Source organism: Cavia porcellus, unplaced genomic scaffold, assembly GCF_034190915.1.
Source record: "Cavia porcellus strain 051 isolate PalLab524CR breed Dunkin Hartley unplaced genomic scaffold, mCavPor4.1 scaffold_31, whole genome shotgun sequence".
Lineage (NCBI taxonomy): Eukaryota > Metazoa > Chordata > Mammalia > Rodentia > Caviidae > Cavia > Cavia porcellus.
Window position 1 is genome coordinate 44,162,546 of NW_026947514.1, and position 18,210 is coordinate 44,180,755.

General features: G+C 38.1%; 2 protein-coding genes across 14 annotated transcripts in view; one reads left to right on the top strand and one right to left on the bottom strand.

The window, feature by feature from the left end:
• Nucleotides 1–3,986: 3,986 nt before the first annotated feature.
• Timm9 (translocase of inner mitochondrial membrane 9) lies at nucleotides 3,987–15,973 on the bottom strand. Its single transcript, XM_003472403.5, has 6 exons — nucleotides 15,804–15,973; nucleotides 15,414–15,585; nucleotides 12,902–12,986; nucleotides 8,175–8,239; nucleotides 7,606–7,701; nucleotides 3,987–6,705 (listed from the first exon to the last, which is right to left on the bottom strand). The coding sequence occupies exons 4-6, from the start codon at nucleotides 8,211–8,213 to the stop codon at nucleotides 6,571–6,573; spliced, it is 270 nt and encodes an 89-aa protein (XP_003472451.1). The 5' UTR covers nucleotides 8,214–8,239; nucleotides 12,902–12,986; nucleotides 15,414–15,585; nucleotides 15,804–15,973; the 3' UTR covers nucleotides 3,987–6,570.
• Nucleotides 15,974–16,024: 51 nt separating this feature from the next.
• The window catches only part of Kiaa0586 (KIAA0586 ortholog), a 158,884-nt gene continuing 156,698 nt past the window's right edge, over nucleotides 16,025–18,210 (top strand). For 11 of the 13 annotated variants that reach the window (XR_010044841.1, XR_010044838.1, XR_010044839.1 and 8 more), the window contains exons 1-2: nucleotides 16,025–16,758; nucleotides 18,077–18,144. Coding sequence is in view for 9 of the 13 variants with exons in the window: in XM_023566078.2 (XP_023421846.1) it covers nucleotides 16,560–16,758; nucleotides 18,077–18,144 (267 nt within the window). In the remaining 4 variants the exon portion in view is untranslated. The remainder of the gene's footprint in view (nucleotides 16,759–18,076; nucleotides 18,145–18,210) is intronic. The other 2 variants (XM_063241020.1, XM_063241021.1) reach the window with 1 other exon arrangement.

The window sequence follows — 18,210 nt, forward strand, 5'->3', positions numbered from 1 at the left end:
TTTGTATAGCTGGGTGCTCTGGAATTTGGTGCATATATATTTAAGATTGTTATCTTTTCTTCTTGAAGTTTTCCTCTAACTAGTATGTAGTGATCTTCTTTATCTCTTTGGATCATTCTTGATTTGAAGTTCACATTGTCTGCAAACAGAACAGCTAGCCTTGCTTTTTTTTTGGTTTCTGTTGCAGGAAGTATGATTTTCCATCCTTTGACTTTCAGTCTATGAGTTTCCTTTTGGGTTATATGGGTTTCTTGTAGACAGCATATGGTTGGATGTTTCTTGATCCATTCTCCCAGTGTGTTTCTTTTAATTGGTGAATTGAGACCATTTACATTAATGGTTATAACTGTCTTATATTTGTTTATTGTTGAAATGTTATCTTTCTGCTGTTGCATCTTTATCTATTTGTCTGCCTTGCTTACTAGTTTTTTCCCTATGTATATCTAAACTGCTTTTCAGTATTCTTTGCAGGGTTGGTTTGGTGATCATGAAGTTCTTCAGCTGTTCTTTGTCATGGAAGTATCTTATTTCTCCATCCATTTTGAAGGACAGTTTTGTAGGGTACATCAATGTAGGTTGGAAATCATTTCACTTTAGGATCTGAAATACTTTGCTCCATGCACTTCTTGACTTCATTGCTTGTGTTGAGAAGTCTGCTGTGATTCTGATAGGTTTTCCTTTATAGGCAATCTGTCTTTTCTCTCTGATAGCTTTTAATATTTTATTTTTATGTTGGATTTCTGGGATGGTGATTATTATATGTCTGGGTGTAGTTTTATTTTGGTTATTGCTATTTGGAGTTCTATATGCTTCACTAATCTGAATGTTAGTTTCCATTCTCATGTTTGGGAAATTTTCAGCTATTACTTCTGTAAATAGCCTCTTGATATCATTTATGTTGTCCCCTTTTCATTTATCCCTATCAATCTTATGTTGTTGTTCTTTGAATCATCTTGCAGCTGTTGAATTATTATTTCCTGATTTCTTGTTATTTTTGAACGATCTTCCCTTTCCTGTTCACTAGCTGAAATCGTCTTCAAGGTCTGAAATTGTATCTTCATTTTTGTTGAGGCAGTTTTGACAACTTTCAATGGAATTTTCGACTTCCTGTATATCTTTTTGAATCTGCTTCATGTATTCCATTTGTTATATTGTTCATCCACGGATTCTATCTTTTTGCTTTGTTCCTCTAATTTTTTAATGTGTCTTCTTTAGATGTTCTCAGCATTTCTTTCATTTCTTTTATCATTTCTTCTTTTACCTGGGAGATTATTTCTAATTTGAATTCCTTTAAAGCTTCCCAGAGTTGCTTCTTTATTTCAGTTGCTATTATTTCAGGTATTTCAGGTGTACAGCATATCTTTTCTTCTATGTACATGGCTCCTAGGCTATCTTGGGATGGGCTGGAGGTTTGAGATTGTATTTTGGTCTTTCATCTTATCATTTTCCTATATTTCTGTGTTTCAAGTGATGTTCCAAAGCTTCCCCTGGGCACATTCGAAATTGCCTCGTATGTTCTCGGCTCCTGGGACTGAATGAAGGTTGCTAAGCATAGTCCAGTCAGGCCCACAGGACCTCACATGCCACCTCTGGTGTTCCAGGAAGCTGGGTGGGCTCCTAACTACTGTGGGTGATGGTCCAAGGCCCTCCCTGGGCTAGCACCAATGCCATGGAACTTACTTCACCTGCCCTTAACTCCCCTGATTGAAGGTCACTGGGCATGGTCTAGTTGGGTCTACAAAACCTCTGAAGCCTAGTCTAGTGTCCTGGAACCTGGGTGGGCACTTAACTGCTAGGAGGATGATGTTAAAGTCTCCTTGGGCCTGCACTGGTGTGTTGAAACTCACCTTGTGTAGCCTCAGTTCCCTGGATTGAAAGAAGGCCACTGGGCATGGCCCAGCCAGTCCGAGAAACCTGCAGAGCACAGTCTAGTGTGGCTGGAAGCTGGGCAGGTCCTTAACCATTCGGAGCCATGATCTTAAAGTCTCCCAGGGCCTGCACTGGTGTGCTGGAGCTCACCTCCAGCAGCTCAGTTCCAAAATTTAAATTTTTAAAAATCGTTTTTCTCTTTGAAATAAAATGGACTTCAAGAAAAAAAAAAAAACAAAAAAAAACTTTTCTTTTTGCAAGATGGGAACCTTGGCTAGCTAGCAGTAAGGATGTAAACATTGTTTTATAAGTTACTTGCAGTTTAAACTCAGGAAACATTTATTGATTAGTACCAATATGTAGAGCTGGGGATTTAGCTCAGCGGCATAAGCACCTGCCTTGTAAGCAGGAGGTCGTGAGTTCGATCCCTGGTACCGGTAAAAAATGAAAAAGACAAAAAAAAAAAAAAAAAAAAAGATTAGTACCAATATGTAAACTAACTAGCTAGATGTGCTACCCAACTTGCTTCCCAGCACTTTCTCTTCATCACACTAATCCCTCCACTAATAGTGGGTGTCGGGTGCATGCTGTAGCCTTACAGACGGGCAGACAGGGAAGCAAAGCCAAATCTCACTCAGTATGCCAATTTTCCAAACTATTAAATATGAAGAATCAAAAAGTAAAAAAAAAATTTTTTTTTTCACTGCCAGGGATTAAACTCAGGGACTCACACATTAGGCAAACGCTTTACCACTGAGCTGCATCACCAGCCCTTTGCTTTTTGAGACAAGGTCTCACTAAGTTGCCCAGGCTAGCCTTGAATTGGGATCCTCTCAATTCAACCTCCAGAGTAGGTATGATTTCAGGCCAAGGTAATTGTATATGAAAGACTGTACTGTAATCTGTCACATGGATTAGGTATAGAATTTCCCATAGTGGTGTTGTTAACACTTCAAAGTGTCAGACTCCGGAGCACTTCAGAATTTTAGATTAGGGATCCTGAACTTATATTTTTTATAATTACACAAAGGGATATTTTTAGGTGGGTTTACAGGATTGGAGACAGGAGAGTGCACAATGACCATCCTCACGCTGGTGAGGAGCCAGCAGCTGCTATGCCACAGATGGAGCTGCAGAGCCAGAGGGTGAGAATGCAGCCTTGGTCCCATATTAAGGCCTTGGGAGGCACTGAGTTGCAAGTGAGCCTCTGCTGAAGGGCTGCAGAAACTGGAGCCAGTGTCCGAAGGTCCCGAAGACCAGAGGTTTACCGAAACCAGCTTCAACCTATAGTTCTGCCTCCAGTGTGGTTGTGTCTAAAGGGACCAATGCATCAGTTGTTTTGATTGAATTTTTGAAGAGCTGGTTGAATGGATTTATTGGATCTTGGCCTTAGTTGACTAAATTGATTTTGCATTGCATTAACACTGTCATCTTGAGAGCAGACAGTTTTCTTTCTTTAAAGTCAATACAATTCAATTATTTTGATTTAATGTGTCACCCCTGTAGAGCTGTAATATTTCTAAACAGTAATGAAAATTTATGTGGAAAATATGGTATAATTTGGCAAAAAACTGTCAGATGTTGACACATAATATTGCATACATATCTTCAGTCAGTCCCATCCTTATGATTTTTCAGTTACAGTTCAGTACTCATCTTTGGGAAGCACTTTTTCCATTATTTAGCTTTTTTTTGGTACCAGGTATACTTGCTTGCCAAGTCAGGTGCTTATGTCACTGAGCTAAATCCTCAGCTCCATCATTTACTTTTCATACGATCATTTATTTCAAACAATAAATGGAAAAATACTTCCATTAATAACAATCTCTTACCATATTTAACTGCAGGGAGATATATTTTTTTCTCATCTACTTATATGTGTCAAAATTTCACCCCCAATGGTTATGTACCTAAGAGATGCATTATATTCCAGTCTCAAGGGTCAAAAATTAAGTTGTTTTCCCTACTGTAGCATCAATTAGATTTGGAACAGTAAATCATTCCACTTCCTAAAAGTAAAACAAGTAGTGAAAGTAAGGCATTCTATGTTCAAGTTCACCTGGGAATCTGATTAATTTCCCATCCTCAGATATTCATTCATTATTACTTCAATCATCTTCAAACTCATTTTAAAACTTTATTTAAGGACTAGGAGTTTAGCTGAACAGTTCAAGCACCTGCCAGGTAAGCACAAGGTCATGAGTTTGATCTCCAAAAGATAAAAACACAAAACTTTACTTAAGAGGCTGGGGATTTTGCTCAGTGGTGTAAGTGCCTGCTTGGCAAACTCAAGGTGGTGAGTTCGATCCTCAGTACCAAAAACAAACAAAAACCCCAAAAAACCTTTTTATAGAAATCAAACTTCATAAATCTTTTTTGTTATTAATTATACTAAATTATTTCAACTCTCTGATAATGGAATCTACTTTCAAAAAGTTCACTTTACTCAGAGCATCAGTTATTTCATTTCTAATTCTTTTTTTGAAATAGGCTCCTGCTATGTAGCCCAGGCTGGCCTTGTGTGTGGGTCCTCCTGCTTCAGCCACCTGAGTGCTGGGATTACAGGTGCACACCAGCATGCCTGGCTATCTCTGATTAATTTTGTCACACATATAAAGATAACCTATCTTACAGTAACAAGAGCAAGCTACATTAAAAAAAGAAACACCTCATACCCTGTTGCCTACATACCTAAATGAGAACACAGACACTTCCAATGCAGTAATGAACTGTTCATCCTATGTCTCTACTCTAGTAAAGCTTAAGATTTCCCCATCCATGTGTACTCTGCTCCTCACAGATATGTTTTGATTTTTAACACTTATTGCTCTCTTGGTATTTGTACCACGCATACTTTGAAGAGTATTAAACTTACGCTAGCCAGGCATGGTGGCACACATCTGTAATTCCAGCACTTGGGGCTGAGGAAAGTTTTCAGCCAGCTTCAGCTACATGATTTCAAAGCCAGACTGAACTACATGGCAAGATCCTCTCTCAAAAAATAAAAACAAAATAAAATCCAAAAAGAACATTAAAGTTATGCTTGAGACTGACCGATCTATTTCAGGAGAGGAAAAAACAGAGGTTGAACATCTCGGCAGTACCACTTTAGTACACGGGCAGCTGCAAAATCCTGAAGGCTTTCAAACATATACTCCACCAATGTATCTGAGGTACTGCTGTGCAAAATTCCCCTTATTTGCACGTTTAATTATTTTTGTGAAATATACATAATAAATAATGTATAGGCTGGCTTACACAAAAACAGCAACAACCCCCCTGAAAACAAAAACACAAAACAAAAATAGCAAAGTTTATTCAGGAATTACCCAAAGTTTTAAATGAATAAAATATCTGAATTTCTGTTTTCCACATTTAGTAAATTAATTTTTGGTTGTTTTAAGATGAAGCCAACTGGGCTGGGGATTTAGCTCAGTGGCATAAGCGCCTGCCTTGCAAGTGCGCAGTCGTGAGTTTGATCCCCAGTACCAATTAAAAAAAAAAAAAGATGAAGCCAACCTATTTTTCATGTATCCCCTACAACAAATTATATATTTTACTATTATATGTTTTAACATTTTAACTTTTTTATTTATTTTGGTCCAGAAATCAACCTCAGGACCTTGTGCTTGCCAGGCAGGCACTTGTACCACTGAGCTATATCCCTGGCCCATTTTAATTTTTTAAAAGTAAAATAAAACTTTCATTTCCCTAAAACATAAAACAGAAATCAGTTGGTAAGTTTAAACATAATGGCTAATTAATGGTCCCATAAACACAAGTTTAGTCTAGTAATAAAATTCATTCATAAGCCAGGTATTTAATCTATATTACTTCTCTCACGTTTACTAAATTGCTCTGTGTACTTAGCCATAAACTGGAATTTCCTGAAAATGCTTGGTTTTGCTTCAGGATTCACTGGCCTACCTGAACTCTGGTCATGTTTTTCCATTGTGTCACAGCTGACAATAAACTGAAAAATGTTTGTCAGACTTATAACAATTCATGTTGGACGTTCAGCTTTTGAACAAAATACAAAACAATACAGACTCTACCAGACCATAAAAGTCAATCTGTAATGAAGCATTCCCAAGACAGTCTCAGGTGGGAAGTTTCCAGAACATACATGAAAATGCAGACAGGATAAGAACATGTAATGCAAGAAAAGTGTTGTGCATTTCAGTGACTAGCAAGCAACTCTTTTATGTATTTATCAGCAATTTGAGGCAGACATAAAGAAGAAAACATGGAGAATGATGCTTATTCAGAAACATTTCAATGTATCCACAGTGCAGTCAGAATACATAGTTCTATATATTATGAACAACTGCTCATTGATATTTCCATTTATTTCACTTTCAATAATAAAACTTTTTTCTTACATGATTAACAGTTTGCTTTAAAATTAACAGTCACAATTGAAGAAACAGTGGCTTATCATTCTAATGAAGTGACCAAGCTGCTGAATCTTAAGGCCTCAACAAATGTACATCTTATTATTTTCACTGAACAATAAGACCTTTCATTGTGATTATTCCTGGTGAGCAGCAATTTTTTCTTTCCAGTGGTTTCCACTGCCAAATAGGTATGACAGATGGATTCACACGGTTCCCCAGTGCTTCCAGACATTCCACAGATGGGTCCTTATTCCCCTGCAACAGCTACAGCAGCCACCACTCAAAGTCCCATCTGCCAGGACTTCTATCGCGGCTGCCCAAGAAGTCCAGCTTTAGCTGCCAGGGCTTCATTCTGCTGAATATGGTATTCCTGAAATCTCATGGATATTCTTTGTGTCATTTTTAAATATTTCTGTAAGCAATGTTCTGAACAGGTGATCTGGAAATAAAAAGGAGAAGTCCAAGAGGCAACACAAAAATACCAACTTTTAAAAATGAATGTATTTCAAAAGAACCACCAGTAAGAACTTTGCTATTCTTCGACCACCTCTTCAAGCTACATGGCATTAACAGGTAACAAACGACCACAGGAATTAATATATATCAAATGCCTACTATCCTCAGGCACTGGGAGCAATGGTAGCCTGACTTCATGAACCTTATGAACTATACTTTCTGCAGGTGTGTTTCAACATGAACTGAGAGCCCACAACCTTATCCTCTACTTGAACTGTTAAAATGTACACGCAGTAGCAGGTGGATTCCCTTTTACTTTTCAATGAGAGTACTACACTTAGCATCTATTCTAGACTTCGAGAGGCGCTCAACAGGTATGTACATAGTAACTGCTGCTTATATGCTCAGCATGACCAGCTTCTGCCACTGGAGGACACTGATGTCATTTTGGGCAAATTCTGATAAGACTGCTGAAAGTGAAGACTGCTGAAAGGATTGTTTCAGAGCCCATCTATGCAATATAAACATCACATACAAGCTTTACTTTCTCCATAGTCAACCTCAATTCTCAGGGACACAGAAAGGCTGCGTCAAGTTTTTCTATCTAGATTATCTTGACTTAATGGTAATTACTAAGAATCTTTGCTGTGAAACAGCAACTCAGCAGTCCTAGGCATCTTTCCTAGAAAAGTCTGGCTTGGGAGAAGTAAGCTTGGCATCATTAAACTCAATGCCATGATCACTGGCTGACTCGGGTCCCCCAAGCAAAAATGCACAAAAGGCAGCCAAAAATCCTGTAGCAAGTAGGAACAATGAAGCACTTAGTGGAGCCTGTGGTTTATGATAAGCTTGGAGAAGTTTTAGTGAGCAACACTTTTCATACCTCTTCAGGCTTTACTTCTCTTGTTGTGAAGTCTTTAACGCAGTCCAAAAAGCAGGTTTCTGTAAGTTTATTGTAGGTTCCCAGGAATTCCCTAAACTAAATAAACAAATAAATCAAAGTTCATTTAATATTCAAGTTTTGACAATGAAGGGTATTTTGAAACTAGTGATTCTTTGTATTATTACGGCACTTGAAATCAGATTCTTGTTTAACTTAAATAGACATAATATGAACTATAAAATACAGTCTTACTTTCTGTTTGTTTATTCCATTATTAGTCAAATTAGAAATATATCAGAGGTGAGGTGTGATGGAATGTGCCTGTCATCTTAGCTACGTAAGAGGCTGAGGAGGGAAATCAATTGAGCCCAGGAGTCTGAAAATAGCCTGGGCAGCATAACAAGACTCCACCTCAAAAATAACAAAAAATATGCTTCGTATCACTTAATATCCACTTTTGGAAGTGAAATGTAAACATTTATTTTGTGAGATCACCAGCTGACAAGGATGCAGCCCATAGTGTCTTCTACTTTTTGCAAAATCCTTTTATCTTAATTACAATACCTTACCTGTTTTATCTGATCAGATTCTGATATCTGTGCAGCCATATTCTTTTGGTATATTTATGAGTCACCTGATTAAAAAATTTTAAAAAATTGTCAATAGATAAACAAAATTATTAGGCTAGTTGAACAATTAGTCATTGTTTATATTTTATAAATTTGTAACTGTATATAATTATATAACATTGTATCTCCAAGATGATCAATAGCAACAGAATCTTATGATTTATGTAAAATAGTCTAATATTAGATATGGGCTTGAGAGGCCTTGTCGTATTTGAAACACCAGAGTTTTTTTTTTTTTTTTTTTTGTCTTTTTCATTTTTATCGGTACTGGGGATTGAACTCACGACCGCCTGCTTGCAAGGCAGGTGCTTATGCCGCTGAGCTAAATCCCCAACCCCTACACCAGAGTTTTTTAAAAAGATAAGTTGCTTTACTGTTTGTTAAAAACATCACTTGTTAAAGCAAACTATAAATTTCTTGAGTTAACGATTTCACTGGTTGCTGATTTAACACTGATTTGTGCTTTTTGTTGATCTGTGGTGCTAATCTTTTTACTATCTATATAAAGGCAACATTTCTGCCATTAATGAAACACTATTTAAGTCAACAGTATTTATGAAATATATTCAGAATTCTAGAAGATTCTAAAAGAAAGTCACAGGAGTTACAAATTCTACAGTTCAAAAGGGCAATCACAGAGACTTACCAGAAACTTCTGAACATATGAGCCTAGTGATCTAACTTGGGGGCCACAGAGAAGGAAGACAAGATAGTGAAAAAAATCTTTTCTAAATTACTGAGATTTACACATACTCTAAATGTAGGACTCAAGTTAATCCAGACATAAGGGTACCACATTTCTTACTTAGTCTATCTTGACTAGTTTTAAAAACGCTGAATATCTCATACAAAAGGTTTATATAAAATAAAGCTGATTAAAATAGAAATTGAACAGTATGTAAAAGGAAGGATATGCAAACACCAGTCATATACACTACAGAGTAATATAAATGCTATGTTTCATATTTAATTTTGAGTTTCCTTTCTGGCAAGATAGCAAAGTAGGCCTCGCTGAGATTCGGCCAGTGACGAGGCTAAACAGCGCAGTGGAGGCCCTGCAGGGAGCAGGAACTGGTTCCCGCCAGGGAAGTAATCATAGCTGAAAGTTCCCCAAATCTGGCATAAGACGTAAACCTACAAATTCAGGAAGCTGAGTGAGGCCCAAATAGCATAAATCCAATGAAATTCAAGTCAATATACATTACTGAAGAAAAACTTTGGAAGCAGTAAATGAAAACATCATACTATATAGAGGAAAAACAAGATTTCTCATCATCCTTCTAGCGAGGCCAGAAGGAAGTGGTCTAAAATTTTTAAGTGCTAGGAATGGTCAATACAGAAATATTGTGTTAGTGAAAAAGACCCTTCGGGAGTGATGGGGAAATTGTGACATTCTCAAATAAAGGAAAACTTAAGAAAATTTGATGCCCACAGATCTACCTAAAATAATGGTTAAGGTGTTTAAAAAGAAAATATAAATAGAATTGTGGACTATCACAGAGGAAAAACTGTTATCTCTTGAGGATAATACAGTTACTCTGTAAAACAGTTAAAGTCATTCTTAGTTTCTTAAGAATGTAGATATAGCCAGGAAAGTGGCTCAGTGGCAAGCACCTGCCTCGCAAGCGCAAAGTCCTGAGTAAAACGAATGAAAATAGACATCTATCATGTGATCCAACAATTCCACTTCTAGGTATTTTCCCTAGAAAAATGAAAACTGATGTTCATAAAAGTTACAGTTTATAGGAACTAGTTTATATAAACTACGTTTATATTTATTCATAATGGTACAAAAAACTAGAAACAACTCAATGTTCTTTGTGCAAATATGGCTAAACCAGCCGCTCTATCTATTCCATGGAGTACTACTGAGGAATAAAAATACCAAGATACCAATACAGAAACAGCCTGGAGAATTGTGCTTAGTATGTATGCTAAAAGGTTACACACTGTATGATTCTATTTATGTAACATTCTTGAAATAGTAAAAGACTTAAAGAGATAGAGGACATATTGGTAGTTGTCAGTGATAAAGGAGGGGTAGGAGTAGGAGGGAAGTAGGTGTCCCTATAAAGGCAACATGAGGGCCTTTGTAATGGAAATGTCCTATATGGTGACTGCATCAATTTCCATAGCCTGAATGTGATACTGTACTCTAGTTTTATAAGATGTTACCACTGTGGAAAACTACGTAAAGGGCACAAGATCTCTACTATTTTACAACTAAACATGAATCCATAATAATTTCAAAATAAATTTTTTTTGATCTTTTGAGACAGGGTCTTGCCATGCAGTTCTGGCTGGTCTCAAGCTTACTTTGCAGACCAAATGATCTGCAAATGATCCTTCTGCCTCTGCCTCCCAAATGCTGGCATTACAGGCATGCATCACCATGCCCAGCATAATAAAAAGTTTAATGAATGAGAAAAATGAGGTCACTCAACATTCTAATTGTCCTGGAAAACAAGGGGCAGCATGTTAAGTGCTGTTAGCAAGAATTCCATAGTATAATTATTTTGTCTGATAATATCTAGTAGTCTGATAATTCCATGTACAGTATCTTATCAGTTACTAGATATTAAGTATTGAATGAAATCATCATTTTGTTGGAACTTCAGAAATACAAGGCCAAGCTGGGCACAGCAGCTCAGGCCTATAACCCTAATACTCGGAAGGCTAAGGTAGGAGGCTCTCCAACTGAGGGCAGCTAGAAATACACAGCAATACCCTACCAAAAGAAAACAAAAGACAAAAACAAGAGCAAAGCAATCAATAAAACATGCACTAAAGGGGCTGGGGATTTAGCTCAGCGGCATAAGCGCCTGCCTTGCAAGCAGGCAGTCCTGAGTTCCATCCCTGGTACCGAGAAAAATGAAAAAAACCAAACCAAAACAAAACAAAACAAAACCAAAAACAAAAACAAAAACACACATGCACTACGACTTAGGCATGGTGGTGCACACCTGTAATCCCACCATGTGGGAGGTTGAGACAGGAGGATCGTTGCAAGATCAACACTAGCCCGGGCTATAAAGTGAGTTCAAGGCCAATCTGAACTAAGTGAGACCCTATCTCAAAAAGACAAAAAACAAAACAAACAAACAACAAAGCAGAAACATGTACTAAGCAATGTGGTTTGCCAGCAGGCTTCTTACCTCAAAGTGTAAAAAGGTCATTCACTAGAACTGAGCCCTTTGAATTGCTGAACTAGGACAGTGTACTCCCTGTAACCTCAGGGATACCAACAAACTAGGCTTTCTACAATTCATATCCTAAAAGAAAACATCTGATTTCCTTACTGAAAACCTTATAAATGGGTGGAGATATAGATTAGTGTCACAGTGCCTGCCTGGGAAGTGCAAGGTCCTGACTCCTAGTATCAAGAAAAGAAAGGAGGAAATAAAGGAAAATAACCAAAACAAACCAACATATCTTAGAAATTTAGACAGTGACCAATTGTAATGCCCAAATCTGGTTCCCTTTTTCCCATTCTCATCCTTGTCTCTCTTCAGGTAAAAATTAATATATGATTTTTTGAGCCAGAGATTAAAGAGGCAGAAAGTATGAAATCTTTAGATGTTCTGTAAATTTTTTACTGGGGAACTGCACTGTTTCAATCCTTTCTTTACACTTTGACACAAATCATGGTGACAAATGAGTGTAGTTACTGGGAAGACATAGGACATGAGGACTGCCCCAGTGGTACTGGTATGAATTTTTTTATTTAAAATTATTCCCTTGGTATTACATTCCTTAAACAGTCTTCTAAGAATTCTATCTATGGAGAACTTGGAAAATAAAAGATAAATATTTCTACTAAAGGCCATTGTTAACTTTATTTTTTCTCTGGAATCATTTATATATTCATTCAGATATTTCCTAGATGTATACTTGAACTTAATAGCTAATAGCAGCACTTGTTTTAAATATTTGAGACAGGGTCTCACTGTATAGTTCATGCTGGTCTTAAACTTACTATGTAGCCAGGCCTAGAACTTGCAGTTCTCTTGTCTCGGCATCTTGTGTGCTCAGATCACCCAGCTCTAGTGCTTCTCTCTAATTTGCCTAAATCTCATTATTCCCTAGTCAACACTATTAAGATTATGGCATACATAATTATAGACAGAAAATACTGGAGATAAGTGAGTGATTTTCAGATTTGATAGGTTTTAGGTCTTCTAAATATTTCATCATTCATTTTGCAGTTATTCATTTATTTTTGAGACAGGGTCTTGCTATGTAGCCCAGACTGGCCTCAAACTTGAAGTGATCTTTTTGCTTCAGCCAAGAACTGGGATTATGGGTGTGTGCTACTATGCTTGGCAATTTGCAGTTATTTAATCAAAAATTATGCAAAGTTCAACAACCACATAAAACGCCTGATGGTGAGAACAGCCAGGTAGTTGTCCTTTCACGTAAACCTAGTTTCCAGACATTGCAACAAATGTATTATAGAAGCAAATATCCAATCAGGTGCCACCTTCTGGTTAAATACCTGAAACCTGGAAAGAGGAGAGAGAATTCTAGAAGCCCTGGCTTAGTTCTTGGGAAAAATCACAACAGAGCTAAGTGATTTTTGTGCCAAACAGTAAATAGTATGTGACAGAACCTAAGAGTACGAGGGGATTTTGAGTACGAGGGGATTTTATCAGTTGTGATGCACAAACCTTTTCTGAAGCATGAGTTTCCTGGTTCTTGAGAAGTAGTTCTCCAACCTCTGCTCAGGGTTTCCAGTGAGGCCTGATTTCTCACCTGAAAAACGAGGGTGTCAGAATATGATTGCATGCCTTCAAGCTCTTTTTGATACCTAAACTTCTGCTGTATTCTTTTTTGAGACAGGGTCTTGTTATGTATCCCAGACAGGCCCGAAACTCATGTCAATCCTCCTGCCTCAACGTCCCCAGCACTAGGATTAGCATGTGCTACCATGCCTGACCTGGCTAAATTAGGTTTTAAAAAACATCTTCTTTTTTATCATTCAATTGAAGACCAGTCAGGTTTCTTCCCTGTGGAGGTGCTTGGGATGAAACCCAGTGCAATGTGCACGCCAGGCAAGTCCTCTACACTGAGCTCCAGTCCCCACCACCTTGTTAACAAGATTACTTTCCTCCATTCTAAAGTTACAGTTCTTTAGTGTATGTATTATTCTTGAAAAAATACTTATATAATGCCATATATTATTCTTCTAATAATTACGGATAGTTCAGAAATATTAAGAAATTTTATACAGATAGTCACTAAACAGCTGGAGCCTAACGTGTCATACTTCAAAATCCTTTTCTCCATCATACCCATAGCTTCCTGAAGTATTTTATAGGTGGAAATATTATTTTGAATACCATCTATATAAAAATTCCTCATATGTCAAAAAGTTACAAGCTCTTTTTTTTTCCCAGCAATTCTAAAACGCTGATTTTTGTTACTTTTTCCAAATGTACTGTCTTCTGGAATGCATCTAGTTCCTTCCCTACACTTCAACTTCCTTTTCATGAAGAAAATTCTTTTACTGAAGAAGAACAAAAGAGCTAGCAAAGTCTTTTGTAAGCTCAGTATAGACAAATGGCAATCTTGTGATTTAGGCAAAAATCATACATGAATCAACTATAAAACTAGCGATGCACTGTTATGGGGCAGTGCATATTCATTACCTTAAGTACTATCTCAGCAGGTCACTTATTGTAGAAAGTAAACTATCCCATTACACTGGAAACATGGGACAGTCACTACAAGCATCTCATAACAAGTCCCACCATTAGATATTTCATGGTGGGACTGGCTCCGATCAAGATGGAATAACTCAGAAAATTCAGTGTTAGATATTTTAAAGACAACTTGGCTGGTCTTTAAAAAAAAAATCTCATAAAGAAAGAGGATTGAGATAGATTGAGACTAAAGAGTAATGACAAGAAACGCAACGTAAACTTGACTGGATCCTGAATCAAGATAGATTAAGATTAAAAAAAAAAAAAAACACTGGGGAATGGAATACATTTAAGTATGTTGTCTTTAGTATGATGATCTTATCGAGGTTGTGTAACAGAATGTCCTTAAGGACACACATGCCAAAAAACTAGGGTTAAAGTTTATTGTGTCTGCAACTTACTTGTAAATAGTTCAGCCAAAAGAAGTATCTATAGATGTGTTATGTAAAGAGTGGGACAAAAGGAAAGAGAAAACAAACACACATGAAAGGAAAAACACCTTCAGCCACGTTTTTTGTTTCACAGCTAATGCCTTTTATTTTAGAGGTAAATGTCTAAATCCATCTTTACTAATTTGCTTAATATTACAATAAAGGACTCGATCACATGTAGACTATTTACAGAAGGTGTAGAAAATTAGGATTAGGGTTGTCTGACTCAGTGACAACTGTTACTGTCAACCAGTTACTTCAGTTTGCTTTCATGATGAAAGGCTGGCTTCAAGGTATAAAAAATGAGCCTATTAGCCCATAGGCTGGGGAAAAGATTACTAGAGTTTTTACTTCAGCTTTGGTATTAGAGGTATTGTAAGGTTATTCATTCAAGCCATTTCAGAGTGCTTACACTCAGACCTTAAAGAAGAAAGGTCACTTTTTTTCTTTCACATCAAGCTTCACCTAGAAATTATAGACGTCATCTCTGAGATCTCTTGCACCTCTGCCGTTGTTAATCTCTCTGGTAATATTTACAGAAATTATAAAGATACTATACCCTAACAGACCAATAACGAAGATGAAAATATAAGCGACACTGAAAAGTAATGATTATTAATTATAGAAATTCGTCAAGTCCTATTTACCCCCACACAAAAAATTACAAAGTTCTCCAAAGAAGGGCCCTCTAGATCTCTTTTTGAGACTTCTATGAAAGCAGACAATGAGATGTAAAAGAAAACATTTTAGCTCTGATTAATTTTCCAGTCTCCACAAGGCGTTAAGGGAGGACTGACCCTGAACCCGAACCGATCCGGGCCGGCGTGTGCTCCGGGAGTGAGCAAGCCTCCGAGTCCAGGAGGGCTCTTTTCGTTACAGCCCGAGGCCACGCGCCCCAAAGACGACCCCGATTCCCCGGTCCGACCCCTACCCTCGCGCCGCTCCGGGTCTCTGGTGCCGCGGCCCCCACACCCGGGACGCGAGGCTCAGACCCCGCTGCCCTCCGCCCGGGAACCCAGGTGCGAGGACAGAAAAGGGGACCATACCCAGTCACCGGCTTTCGCGGCTGGGGGCAGCGCCACTGTCGGGGACGCCAGCGGGCGAGAGGTCGGGATTAAGGCGGACGCCGGAGCCGAAGGACTGCAGAGAACACGTGGGAGCGGCAATGTCAACCAGTACTTAAACCTGTGACGCCGATTCGTTATAACGCGGGCAAATCTAGGAAGAAAGGCCAGTACTGTACCATGGGTGAATTAAAAAATTTCCTAAGAATTAACACCTTTCATTTTCTGTTTAGACAATACTCTCTACACAACTTCCTCTTCGAAAGAGGCGAATCTGTCAAAGTTTTTTGGAAGCCTACTTTACTTAATCCCATGTCCCTAACGGTCTTCTGGAGCTACTGTTTAGTCCCTAATAAACACAAGTAGTATTACCAGCCAGAGTGGGCGCTCTGCAGTTCTCAATGACTCCCTCGTGTTTTATCCAGTGTTTCAGTATTGTAGAGCGATGTGCTGCCTTTAAAGTAAAAAATCCGCATTTGTCGAAAGCCTTTTGCTTCGGGCGTTTGTTTCCACCCGGAGAAGGATGGGAGAGCGCCTCAGCGTACTTGCTTTTTAGTTGGATGTTTCGGGTGCCTTTCTGCGCACGCATGCGTGTTGTGCCTCAGGGGCGGGCTTTAGGGAAGCAGGTCTTAGCCGCGGGCTGCGAAAGCTGTAGTTTGAGGAGGCTCTTGAGCCGTGTTTGAGACTCTGTGGGTGAAGAAAACTGTTGTGATTTAGGTGATGTTTTAAAAACAGCCTTTCGATTTTACCTGCTTGACTGCGTCTTCTCAAGAGAATTTCACCCCGCCTCCACTTCTGCTGGTTCAGCGCTGCCGGCCCTCGGTTGCAGGAGCGCGTCGCTATTGTTGCTTCAGTGGCCGTTTTTCTGCTGTCCTTTGCAGATTTCGACTCAGTAGGATTAATGGCGAAATTGAGCTGAACATCTTTACTCCTGGGTCAAATACCAAAATTTAAACTTCCAGCTTTGTGGAATTTTCATTCCCATTTCTCATATTCTTTTATCGGGTTCTACTGTTTTGCTTTTCTACTCCCTTGGCCCTCGAAGAGATGACTATTTCATTCTGAAGTCTTAGGGACCCAGAAGAAATTCTTCCATTCAGAACCTTGGGACTATTTGTTACTCACAGTATGAAAGGCTCGGAAGTGAGCCTGAAAAAGCAAAACAGGCTTAAAATGCCAGCGAGGAGACTTCGTGAGGTCGTTTCTCCAAATCAGGGAAATAATATAGCTTTGCTGAAGGGTGAGTTGCCCTGTGTTCCTCCAGCGCTGCCTGCAAATAAACGTCTTCCCGTTCGAATGGGGACGAGCATCAGTGGAACATTACCTGGTATGTGATTCTATGCATTGCCGCTTTCCAGCCAGTTTTTATTTTTATTTTTTCCTTTTTTATCAGTACCGGGGATCGAACTCACGACCGCCTGCTTGAAAGGCAGTTACTTATGCCGCTGAGTTAAATCCCCAGCCCCCTCAGTTTTTATTTTTGTAAATCTTTGATTCTTTTTTATTTTTATTTTTTTGTACCGGGCATCGAACTAACGACCGCGCGCCTGCATTATGCCGCTGAGCTAAATCCCCGGCCAAATTAGAAGATTCTTAATGTGTAAATTCCCAAATAAGTGTAAGATATGAGTCCGATTTATATCGATGTTTGAAACGGGACCTGTTCCCTGGGGAAATCGCCCTGCACAGGCTGCAAAATGTTGGAATGGATCGATTGAAACTTTCATTTTTCCTTTGTGCTTTCTCTGTGTATTTTGCACTTTGTGCTTGTTCACACTTATGATGGCACACTTACCTTGTATAATATGGTTAGTTATAATGTGGTTTATGGTCGTGTTTCTTTTTTTTTTTTTAACCAAGTGCTCTGCATTTTTGGATAGGCCTATCCATTTTGGATAGCAGAAAAGCACAAATTTTAAGTCATTTGGTGGTTTCTATATTCCAGTTCACTTATCCCCACTGGAGCACAATGAAAATGAAGATAACATACCTATTACTGCCTTTCCTAATTTGAAGGATCAAATTAACGAATAGTGATATAAAAACAGCCAAATGCTTTTATTTAGGTTTGTTTTTTTTTTTTGGAGGTACAAAAGTGACACTATAATATGCCTGTGGTTAAATTAGGTGTTTATGTCATATACATATTTTTTCCTTATAAATTCTGTAGTTTGTCCACGTCTAATAGTGAGCTGACTATATGTATATATGTATATATATATATATATATATATATATATATATAGTGAGCTGACTATATATATGTATGTATTTTATTTTGATCGTTTTTTGAGACAAATCTCACTCTAGTTCAGGTTGGCCTTGAACTCACTGTATAGCACAGACTGGCCTGGACCTCGGAGTTATCCTCTTGATTACAGGCATTACCACCACCTTCAACTTGTGAACTGGTATATTTTAAAACATTTTATGCTTTGCTTCCTTTGCTCAATACTGATTATTTTTTCAAAATATTAATTGCAAAACTTCATTGGCATATATTTAAATACATTTTCTTAAATTATTTGCATCTAAAGTGTGTTAGGTTTCAAATTAATGCAGATGTGTAGTTCTTGAGTCATGTTCATGTATTTTCTAAAGGTTAAGGTTCTGTTTTAAAAAACTCATATTGATTTCTTTGCTAGGTTCATCAGATTTACCTTCTGCTGGAAATTATCAGCCTCTGTTAGAAAATCCCACTGCATCTGAAAGTGTAAGCAAAAGAATTCTTTTTTTTTTTACTGTATAAAATGGAAAGAGAAACTTGGATGGGCTGGAT